We start from the raw sequence: 11,712 nt of genomic DNA, 5'->3' as shown, positions 1-11,712 counted from the left end.
CCTCAGAAACCCCTACAACCGATGGGGCCCGATTAGTCCCTTCTGGCATGGCAAAAGCAGCTCGGATTTGGGTCCGGTCAAATGATGACCAGTTCGAACGACTTCTATGAAGGAGTCCGAACAGACCACATATCTCGTTTGACATCAAAGAACTTCCAGAAGGAGCAGAAGCAATTAAAAAACTAACCTACATTTTCGGCCCAATTCCGGGGAAGTTGAAAGAAATCAAAGTTGCCCACAGACGCTTGATCCACCTTAAAAACGAAAAACTGCTCATGCCACTTCGCATCGCGATAGGGGATGTCCTCAATGACATGGCGACCCGGGCGTGGAGACACGAGGAAGGTACCAGGATTCTGCTTGTTTCGCTTCACCAGAACAAGGTGTCGGAACTCACCAAGACCGAAGGAAAGATCTTCCTCCCTAGCCCTAACCAAGAACGCGATAAGATGCCTAATAAAATTCAGGAGGATTTGAGTAAACGATAAACCAAGCTCCGCCAGAATATCGAGCACAGCCTCCGGAATCAGGAAGGTAAGACCGAAAAACTGAAAGAAAGAAAGAAAGGCTCCGCAATGCCCTCATGTAGAACCTAAATTCTACACAAAGCATTTGATAGTGATCGGGGTTGATCTAGGGAAGATAAATGATCTGGGATCCAATGAGTTGAACTAGATCAAAATGATACACACGAGTTCGATAAAGAAGGAATCTAAAAGTGGGAAGACAATAAGATTGATGTGAATGTAAGGCTCTCTCTAGGGTTTTCAACGTCCCATCTTCCTTGTTTCCTCTCCTTCCTTTACAGCGTGTCGACTCCGAGGTCCTCGTGCCAGCTCGATTCTTGTTGTGGGCCTCCAACTGTCTCGGCCCATTCCTTTGACTGTGGCCCATTTCGGTACTGACCAAAATTGGGTCCAACATTTGCCCCCCAGCCTTTGTTCGTTTATAGGGAAACCGAAAAGGTGAAAAGTGACCGTTACTTGGCGGAGTCGTGATTCTTGGGAAGTGGGGTGCCCCGTGCGTCGCCTTGATTTGACTTGTCGGCCATTTCTGGATCGTGCGGTTGAGATTAATCGTTCGTGGCTGGTTAAATCTTAGTGTTCTCGGGAACTGTTTTTCTTTATTATATATATTACTTATTCCAGAGTGGGTCATTTCTTTCGTCATCTCGATTCTTCTTCTTTCTCTGTTATCTTCTTCTCGGTCTTTCCTCTTTCTTTTGCGGTACTTCTTCTCAGCTCCGAACTATGGCTTCCGAATAGTTGGGTCCTCATCTCAAGAAGATTCTTAAGGGAAAAGATATTGATGCTATTTACGAACTCTGGGGAGTCGATTACATTGTAGAAATCAAACTTCCTGCGAGCGGTGAGACTCCGGAGAATGTGAGGCTAGGGTATTGTGGAGCTTACGCGTCTCATTTCGAAGATGGGGGCTTGTCGTTCCCTCTTCCTCGCTTCCTTCTCGAGGCGTTGGCTGAGATCAGAATGGCGTTCACCCAGATGGCGCCAAACTTTTTTCGATACTTCCTAGGATGCTGGGTTCGAGCTCAGGAAGAGGGTCTCGAATTTGGTCTCAGAGAGTTTAAGCAACTATTCGCCAGAAAGCGAAGCAACGGCTTTCCTGGTATGATGATTCTCGCTCCTCGAGGAGGTCGTGGTATTATCGAAGGAATTCCTAATAGGGATAATCAATGGAGGGAGAAGTTTTTCGTTTTCAAGATAAATTTGGCGCCAGTCGGTGACTTCGATTTCGAGAGGATTCCTCGAGAATGGTCTGACGACATTGGTAAGTCTTATTTTGTCTCGACAAACAATGTCTGTTTCTTTTGGATCCGCGCCTATGTCCCTTGAGCTCCGTGGGTTAATTGATACTTTGCGGCGGGGTAGCACTCGCAGGCTCTCCTTTACTACTGAACGAATTCGAGCTGCCCTCGCTCTTCCACCGGGTGCAAATCGTGCTAGCCCTTGTTGACTTGAAGACTCCTGTTTGACCCGAGAGAGGTCGGGGCACAAAAAGATAGTGGCTATTATATTGCTCTGTTTTCTGATGCTATTTGGGGCATTTCGTCGATATGATCCTGATTTTTTGAGGTCTGTTCTGCTTTTTAGGAAAGAAGGATGAGGAGGCGTTCCAATCATGCTGACGTGCCTTCTGAGGCCAGATCGTCAGAGCGAACTCGGACAGTCCATTAAGGGCTGGTCCTTAGGTTGAGATCGCCCGCTCAGTCCCCTGGTCTTCCTGCTAGGCCAGTGTCAATTTCTATTCCGTCTGGTGGAGCTCGCGAATCGCGGGATAGTTCGGTGAGTTCTGCTGGCGATGGAGCTCTTGACGACGAGATCTATTCTTCGTCTCGTCGATCTCGACGTCGAGTTTTGGAAGGGATCAACTCTGTGACTTCGTGATCATCGGACCCGAGGCCTTCTTCGCCACCGCGTGCTTCCAGTGAAGGTACTTCGCAGGTTAACCCTGGTGTCCTTCCTTCGAGCACTGCCGAAGGTTTTTCGTGGTCGTTTGTGTATGACAGAGAGATCCCCGTCCATGAGAACCCCGAGTCATTAGCAACAATTTGGCGTGAGGTCAGAGCAAAGGGGTGCGAGCTTCCTTCTTTGGAGCATATGCGAGAGCGCGACGCCTATGTTCAGATGGCAGTCGCAAATGCCAAGGTACGTTGTCTTAGCTTGATTATTTATGGAATGGGATGCTTAGTTTTGATGCTATCTTTTGCTTAGGTTATGGAGGCGAGCAATGATTTTGCTGCTTTGATGGAGGGGCGATTGACGAGTTTTCATAGTAAGGATGAGATTGCGGGTCACCTTCCCACGATCCAACAGCTTTGGGGTGAGCTGGCTGCTGCTCGGGAGGCGGAGAACAACGCGAAGTGGATTTTGAGGAATTGAGGAGGAAGATGGGGGCTGCAGAGGAATACAAGGTCGTTGCTCAGAACGACCTTAACTCGATGGAGGAGAAGTATAATCGAGAGATCGAAGGTCGGGACAGGAAAGCTCGCAGGGATCTCCATCTAGCTCGTGTCTCTCTTGTGCAGGAGTATGAAGGGGTCTTGGCTGCGATCGGGGATAAGTTTGAGCAGAAGAAGAAGGAGACGGCGGCGGAGATCCTTTTTGCAAGAGACGTGAGCCCGTATCGAAGCTTTGACCGAGTACAGTGAGGGCGGCTTTGAGCTCGAGACGGAGTTGGAGCGCCTTAAGGACCGGAAGATTTCGCTCGAGGTAGACTATGGTCTTGCTTTGGTGTCGGACCTTTCTCTTGGTCATCTCAATCTCCCCGAGGTCTCCGGCGATTCGGGCAATCAGGATTGATGCAAAGGTTGTCATGACTTAGTTTGATGTTTGCTATGTTTTATATGTATGTTTTGTTTTTGTTGTTGGAGAAACATATATATGTTTTCCAATGGATTTATGGGATAATACCTCTTTAATCGTATTCGTTCGATTAGGTTTAAACCCCATTGAGCTTGTTGTTTTACCTTTTGGAAGGTGTGAAACAGAGGCTGATCAGGAATCTGTTTTATGGGCCTTAATATGGCCTGAGAGCAAGTTTGCAAATGGGCTATGCTTGGGAATTAGATGTTCGGGATAATGGGAGAAATCTGAAGACTGTTTATTTGGTTGTTTAGGCTGCACTCGGTGACGAGTTGCCTATGTACCCATTTCGAGGGATCAATTCTTATCGTAGTTCCGTTTTTGGCTGAGCTGTGGGTGTCAATGCCCCCCTAGGTCGAAGTTTTGGTCCTTATGACCGAGGTTCGGGTTTGCATTTATTTGTAATATTTCTTTAAGTTGTAGGCGTTCCAAGGCCTCATTTCTGGGAGGCCTGTTTTGACCTTTTCTAGCTCGTAGACCCCGGTTCGGATTTCTTTAGTTACTTTGTATGGTCCTTCCCATTTTGTTCCGAGCTTTCCCACTCCTGGTCCTTTCATTCCGTTGAATACTTTCCGGAGAACTAGGTCGCCTACGGAGAAAGAGCGGTTTCTTACGTTTGAGTCATAATAGCGTGCTGCGGCTTGTTGGTAATTTTGTATGCGTATTGCTGCTCTTTCACGTCGTTCCTCGATCATATCCAACTGATGAATTAGCAATTCTTTGTTAAGTTTGGCGTCTTCTGGACAGATCCCTCATCGTTGGCTTGGGACCTCAATTTTGGCGGGGATTACGGCCTCGATACCATATGATAATGAGAACGGAGTTTCACCGGTTGCGGTGTGGGGAGTTGTTCTGTAGGCCCATAGGACGCCATGTAACTCTTCTCCCCACCTCTCTTTCTTGAGGTCAAGCCTTTTCTTAAGATTGTTCATTATAGTCTTATTTGCGGCTTCGGCATGGCCATTGCATTTTTGGTACCGGGGGCTTGCCGCTTTGATTTTGATTTTCCACTTCACGCAGAATTCGTCGAACATTTTGGAAATGAATTGTGGTCCGCTGTCGGTCACTATTTCGTATGGTAGACCATGTCGACAAATGATGTTCTTCCAAATGAAACTGGTCACCGTAGTGGCGGTGATGTTTGAGAATGCTTCGGCCTCGATCCATTTGGTGAAGTAGTCGGTTAACACTAGAAGAAATCGTAGTTGGGTTGGTGAAGTAGTCGGTTACCACATCCATGGACTATTTCATGAAAGGGTACGGTGAGGATATGGTAGACAATTTTTGGGTCGGTTGATGTATCATCGGCACGTACCTTTGGCATTTGTCGCATTTCAGCGGGAATTGCTCTCTGTCATCAGCGATCGTTGGCCAGAAGTAGCCTAATTTCTTTATCCTGATTGCTAGAGATCGTCCTCCGGAATGGCTCCCGCATGCTCCCCCGTGGGTTTGTTTTAGGATTGTGAACGCGTCCTTGGGGGATACACCTAAGAGATAGGGCTCGTCTTGGCTCCTTCTGTACAGTCTTTCCTCCATGATACAATAACGCGAGCTCCGGGCTTTTATTTTTCGAGCTTCCCATCTTTCGGATGGGAGCTCTCCGTCCTTTATATATTTATATATTGGGATTCTCCAATCTGGCCTTACTCCCATTTCTTTTTTGAAAGCTTCATGCGCCTCGTTACTTGTCTCATGGACGGCTTCTTTGGGGGTAGCTGAAGTGGCAGCTGTTCTTCTGGTTCCGACGCGCGATGTGCTCGGGGCTGACTGATTGTCGAGCTCATCATTGTTTTCGTCATCGAGACACTGGCTTTCTCTTTGTGCCATTCCCCGCGTTGTTATTGCATTAATGTTCGGGGAATTGTTCCCTGGAAGATAGATCTCCTTCCGTGAGAGATTTATGCTTGGTTTGTCTATGCCTTCCACTGGTATTATTCTTTTTATCGCTGGATTGGAAGTCGAGGCCAGTGCGGCTAGGGCGTCATCTGATGTGTTGTCTCCTCTTGGGATTTTCATTAGTGCGAACTTGTCGAACTGCTGGGCTATTTCTTGCAAGAGTGAGAGATATGCTTCCATTCTTTCGTTTTTGGCTTCGTATTCTCCATGGAATTGATTCGTTACTAATTGCGAGTCGCTGAAGGCGCTGATTTCTTGGGCACCGACGCTCCTTGCGAGACGTAGTCCGGCGATTACGGATTCATACTCGGCTTCGTTGTTCGACGCGTTGAATCCTAGTTGAAATGACTGTTCGATCATCTCTCCTGTTGGAGATTCGAGCTGTATTCCTATTCTGGATCCTTGTTTAGATGATGCCCCGTCGACATGTAGCCTCCGTTTAGTATTCAAGCTAGAACTTTCACCCTTTGGAACAAGCTCGATGAAGAAATCTGCTAGTACTTGAGCTTTTGAACTCGTTCGCGGCTTATATTCTATGTCATACTCGCTAAGTTCGATTGCCCATTTGGCGAGTCTGCCGGATTGGCTCGGACTATGAAGTATCGTCCGTAGGGGTTGTAATGTCATAACTGTGATCGAATGAGACTGCAAGTAGGGTCTCAGTTTCCTTGCAGCTGTTACCACAGCAAGTGCGAGCTTCTCCATTACCAGGTATCTGGTTTCTGCATCAACGAACGATCTACTCACGTAATATATTTGTTCACACACTGCGTATTCGGAGGTCGCGACGTATAGGAAGAGAATTTCTTCTACGATTGGCTTAGACAACACAGTCGGCTCGCTGATGTACGCCTTGAGTTCTTTTAATGCGGAATCGCATTCGATGTTCCATTCGAATTTCTTATTTCCTTTTAACAGTTTGTAAAAAAGAAGGCATCTATCGGTCGATCTAGATATAAAGCGGTTTAATGCGGCTATTTTTCCGGTGAGGAGTTGTACTTCTTGGATCGATCTCGGTGGTAAGGTATCGACAAGTGCTGCGATTGGTTTCAGGTTGGCTTTGATTCCTCTTTCGGTTACCAAGTAGCCAAGGAACTCTCTGGAGGCTACCCCGAATGTGCATTTTGTCGGATTCAGTTTCATTCCGAATTTGTTAACGATGTTGAAACATTCTTGCAACTGGGGAACATGGTCGTTTGCTCTTGATGACTTTACCAGCATATCATCTATGTAGACTTCCATTGTTTCCCCAAGCTGTTTGGAGAACATTTTGTTCACTAGTCTTTGGTAAGTGGCTCCGGCTTTTTTTAATCCGAATGGCATTACTTTGTAGCAGTATGTTCCTCGTTCCGTGATGAAGCTCATTTTTTCTCGGTCTTCGGGGTTCATGAGGATTTGATTATAGCCCGAGAATGCGTCCATGAAGGACAGCAGTTCATGTCCGGCTGTAGCTTCTACTAGCCGATCGATGTGAGGCAATGGAAAGCTGTCTTTTAGACATGCTTTGTTGAGGTCGGTGAAATCGATACAAACTCTCCATTTTCCGTTCTTCTTTTTAAACCACGACCGGGTTTGCAAGACAGTCAGGATATTGGACATCGAGGATAGAGCCTATTTTTAGAAGTTTATCTACTTCGTCATTTACGGCTTTGGCTCGCTCGGGGCCTAGCTTTCTTTGCTTTTGTTTGATGGGTTTGAATGTGGGATCGACGTTTAGGTCATGGGAGGCGACATTGATGTCGATCAAATGTCGATCCCGGGCATGTCTGCTGTGGACCATGCGAACGTTTTGATATTCTGTTTGAGAAAAGACAAGAGGCCGCGCCTCAACTCTAGAGGAAGGTCGTTCCCGATGTTAACGATTCTTTCAGGGAAATTTTCATCTAGAGGAACGGTGCTGGATAGATCTTTAGCAGGGTCTTTGACCGAAAGGTCGCGCGCGTGTGGGATATTTTGCTCCTTTTGCGGCATTTTTCGGAACTCGGTCATATAGCAGGATCGAGACTGTTTATGGCTTCCGTGTATGGCTTTCTCCCCGGTGGAGATACGAACTTCACGCATTGGTGATAAACCGAGGGGACTGCTCTCATCTGGTGTAACCAGGGGCGTCCGACAATGACATCAAAAGGCATGGGGAGGTCGACTACAGTGAACTCTGTTTCCTGTTTTAGGTCGCATGCTTTTGTTGTTTGTATCACCATTCCGAGTGAGGGAATCGACCTTCCTTCGAAACTGGTAAGGGGTGCTGCTTCCCGCCTGCTCTTTGGGATCGGCTGTTCGAGCGACCACAGTTTTTTTTTTGGGAAATGATGTTAACAGCGCTCCCGGTATCGACGAGAATTTTCGAGAGGATCGTGCCTCCAACATTTAGCGAGATTACCACTGCGTCATCATGAGGCATATCGAGCTTTATGGTTTCATGTTCGCGAAAAGTCAAAGCTTCACTTTTCTGTAATGTATTTTCGGATGTGGTGATGGTGGGATTTTTGATCAGTCTTTGCCTGGAGCGGGAAATTTCATCGAGGTTGTCGACCTTTCTTGAAACGATCGTCTTCCTCGATCTGAGGAGTTCGAGATCGATTGATCCGATGCGGTTAAGTCGAGTTTGGTCGGGATTCATAGTCGCGCTTAGGAAACTTAGATCGGTTTCTTAGCAAAGATGTTTTTTCGTTTATCTTCCCCACAGACGGCGCCAACATGTAGAACCTAAATTCTACACAAAGTATTTGATAGTGATCGGGGTTGATCTAGGGAAGATAAATGATGTGGGCAACGATATCTTTAGAACACAACGTTGTTAAATAGTTTCCAGTAGGCGAAAATAGACTTTATTGATAACTGGGATCGAATACAATGAGTTGAACTAGATCGAAATGATACACAAGAGTTCGATAAAGAAGGAATCTAAAAGTGGGAAGACAATAAGATTAATGTGAATGTAAGGCTCTCTCTAGGGTTTTCAACGTTCCATCTTCCTTGTTTCCTCTCCTTCCTTTATAGCGAGTCGACTCCGAGGTCTTCGTGCCAGCTCTGTGATCTCAGCTTCTTGTTGTGCGATCCCTGCGATCTTTGTGACTCTTTCTTCAAGCTCGATTCTTGTTGTGGGCATCGAACTGTCTCGGCCCATTCCTTTGATCATGGCCAATTTCAGTACTGACCAAAATTGGGTCCAACACCTCCCCAAATGGTTTCGGGAGTCTCAAACGCGCCAGCCAAATCGAGAACGATTGAGCGATCGACCCCATACACCTTGAAGAGATCTTGAACTACTTTTCTTTTATTCATTTTGTTGCTTACTCTATTCACTCATTTTAATTAAGTATTATTCAGACCATCATAACTATGTGTTCCATGAATATGTCTGAGTAATCGCTATTGTTAGATTTAGGTTTCTCAATAGGTTGATAAATGTATTACTGACAACAACAATTGTTAGGGTGTTTAGAAATATAATTCTTTCATCTAGTTATGTTTAAAGCTAAGTTGAGGATTGATCACTCTTTATATTTAGATCTTAGGATTAATTGGGATCAAGCCATTGCTTGACTCAATACCTGAAAAATAACTAGTATGATCTAACTGACTAGATACATACAAGAGTTGGTCTACTGAGTTAGAGAATTTAGATCAAACCTATCCGTAAAGCTTTCTGGAAGAAGTATCGATCGACACAGCGATATCCCTGTTGATCGATATTTTGAAAGGTGTATCGATCGATATCCATTAAGAATTATCGATCGACACTTTCTCGTGATTAACATACGAGAGTTGAAATCTGAGATCCAGATTAGATAATCAGATTGATTATATCTAAAGTTTTAATTCAAGAATGATTAACATCAATAAAACCCTAAAAACCTAAAACAAGTTTTTTTATCATACCTGAGAATATACCCGAATCTAGCTATTTCTCCCAACTCTTAACAACCCGAAAATAATTCAATCGAGCAATACACATGCTCACCACTCCATTAACTGCTTTAAAACTTATAAACTATTTAATCTAGATTTATTCCAAGACCATAATCTATAGTGTAATCCTAGAGTCTCTATGGATTCGATCCCTAAGTACTACATCCGAACCTCTTATTTGAGAAAGTAATTAACTCCTTAGGGTAATTTGAGTGATATCAAGTTCAAAGGCTCTTCTCCCAAATACAGGATGTCTGTCGACCGATTTTGAGACGTCAACGTCGATTGATGGTCGAGTAGTGTGTTGAGACCTCTGTTTGAAGCTTGTATCCATGCCACCAGCTGTGTCATAGAACTCCTTTGTAACCTTCTGCTGGTGTTCTGTAATAGTGTGTTGTTGCATGAAGAGGTCGTCTGTCCCATTGGCTGTCTGAAGGATGTCGGCAATATCCTCACGAGATACGTGCAGTGTACGTCCATCTATTGCTTTTGCATAGCCATCTGGGTCCCTGAAAATACCAAATTCGTCTGGAGTTAGATATTGGTTATCAGATGTATCTTTTCGCTTATAGTGGGTTTTGGTTTTGGACGGATTTCGATCGATGTTGTATGGTTGATGTCGATCAATGTTGAAGGATTGATGTCGATCGATGGAGGAATAGCTCTGGCGATCGATGGAGGAATAGCTCTGTCGATCGGATGGCTGAAATGTGATCTTCCCCAAACAGCTTCTGCTCGTTTCTGATCTGTCTCATCGTGTCTTTGCATGTTGAGAAGTTCCTCATAAGTGAAATCCTCATGAAGTTCATCAGCTCCTTGATCACAGTACGATGTCTCTTCTGCGTAGCTCTCGTGATGGTGATCATCTAGCCCAACTTCCAATTGAGTAATCTCTGTCTCGGTAGCGTCGACGTTAGTGTCGATCGATCGGTAGTAGGCGATGTCGGTCGATGCCCGAAGGTGGCTTGGTTGATGAGGTTGAGTGTCGAGCGATGTTGATCTGTTCCTCTCGATCGATGGCAATTTTTTTTTTCCAACAGGAATGATGGAGATGTCTATCTTCCTCGTCAAGAATCGCTCTTTGTTCTATGGCTCGTTCTTCCTCATAATCTTTATCATACTCCTCCATATGCATGTTGTGTGCTGCCATAGTGGGATTGAAGTAATTGTTTTCCCATTCTCCTTGATTACTGTCGACCGATTCTTCAACGTCTCCGTCGGTCGATTTTTGCTGGGCTCTGTCGATTGATGTTGCAGTGTGAGTTTCGATCGACGCTGAGTATTCTGTCTCGTACTCAGCTCCACAGTGGCATGCTGCAATGATTCCTGGATCATTGATTCTTCAGGAGGTCGTCGGTGGCTTCTTGACTAGAATAGGGTTGTAGTGGACATGAGGATCTATGAGCGTTAGGCACATGATATACCATGGATTTGACCCATTTTCAGCCATGGTATATAAGTATTTTACTATCTATATATCATATATTCTATCTAATTAGGTATGTTTTCAGGTTCAGAAGTATCTTGGAGTAAAGTGATGATTATGGAGCATTTAGGAGCTTAAATGAGTATTCATCCGGGCTGACCATTAGAGGTCGATACGAAGAAGACACAATCGATCGATGCACATCCAGTGTCGTCGATCGATACAGAAGAGAAGCCTCGACGATTGAAGATTAAGATCGATCGAGGTACATCCTGTACCATCGCTCGATGTGGAGACGCGGAAGCACGACTTGGTTCCAGCCGACTTTAAACCCAAGACTTCACCAAATTACAAGATTACCCCTGACGAGTTTTTAACCTAATAGGTATATACTTTCCTAAGTGTTAGGAGGCAAGAGAGATTTTGGCCACCTTTGTATTCTTATTTTCAGCAGAGAGTTTTATGAGAGAAGATCATAGAGAGATTTGTGATTGGAACTCCATTAATTCATCTATTCTATTCTATGCAGTTTTTATTTATATTTTGTGTTATGAATTGCTTAGCTATGTCTGAGTAGTTTACTTGTTAGATTCAGGGTTCAAATAGGTTAGAGGGATTAGCCCTAACTATAGATTACTAGGTTGTGGTATTAATTGATTGATTGTTCTTAATTCTTGTTCTAGATTAGCTACCTAGAATATTGAATCTAGGAATCTGCATGAGTCAAGCTTCCTTGACCATCCAGTCCTGAACCTAATCTGTCATACTAGACAACTGGTAAAAGGCTACCGCTGAACTAGAAAGCTAGTGAGCATTATCAACTTATGCCTAAGGCTTAACTAGAAGCATCGATCGATACTGTCTTCTGACAATCGATCGATATTTGTGAAAGTTGTATCTATCGATATTCGTATAGGACCATCGATCGACACTTTCTTATGATCAATATACAACAGTTGAGATCCAAGATCTAGTTAGTTAACCAGTGAAACATTGCCATAGTTGATCACTGTGTCTAAGGGGTTGAGCTCTATTATATCATGCATGCAACTGATAGGCATCTATAGGATTATAATCTCCAACACCTGACTCGAA

General features: G+C 44.7%; 1 protein-coding gene across 1 annotated transcript; it reads right to left on the bottom strand.

Annotated features, from left to right (window-relative positions):
• Positions 1-4,625: 4,625 nt before the first annotated feature.
• On the bottom strand, positions 4,626-6,878 carry LOC106323971. Its single transcript, XM_013762005.1, has one exon. It carries the CDS (start codon positions 6,876-6,878, stop codon positions 4,626-4,628), a length of 2,253 nt encoding a protein of 750 aa, XP_013617459.1.
• Between the last annotated feature and the right edge of the window lie 4,834 nt (positions 6,879-11,712).

The sequence above is a fragment of the Brassica oleracea genome, chromosome C2 (assembly GCF_000695525.1).
Source record: "Brassica oleracea var. oleracea cultivar TO1000 chromosome C2, BOL, whole genome shotgun sequence".
NCBI lineage: Eukaryota > Viridiplantae > Streptophyta > Magnoliopsida > Brassicales > Brassicaceae > Brassica > Brassica oleracea.
Note: the sequence above shows the minus strand (reverse complement) of the source record. Positions and strands in the feature narration are given on the sequence as shown.

Excerpts from the sequence above, each read along its gene's own strand:
- LOC106323971 (XM_013762005.1), bottom strand. The coding sequence starts at position 6,878 with ATGTCCAATATCCTGACTGTCTTGCAAACCCGGTCGTGGTTTAAAAAG.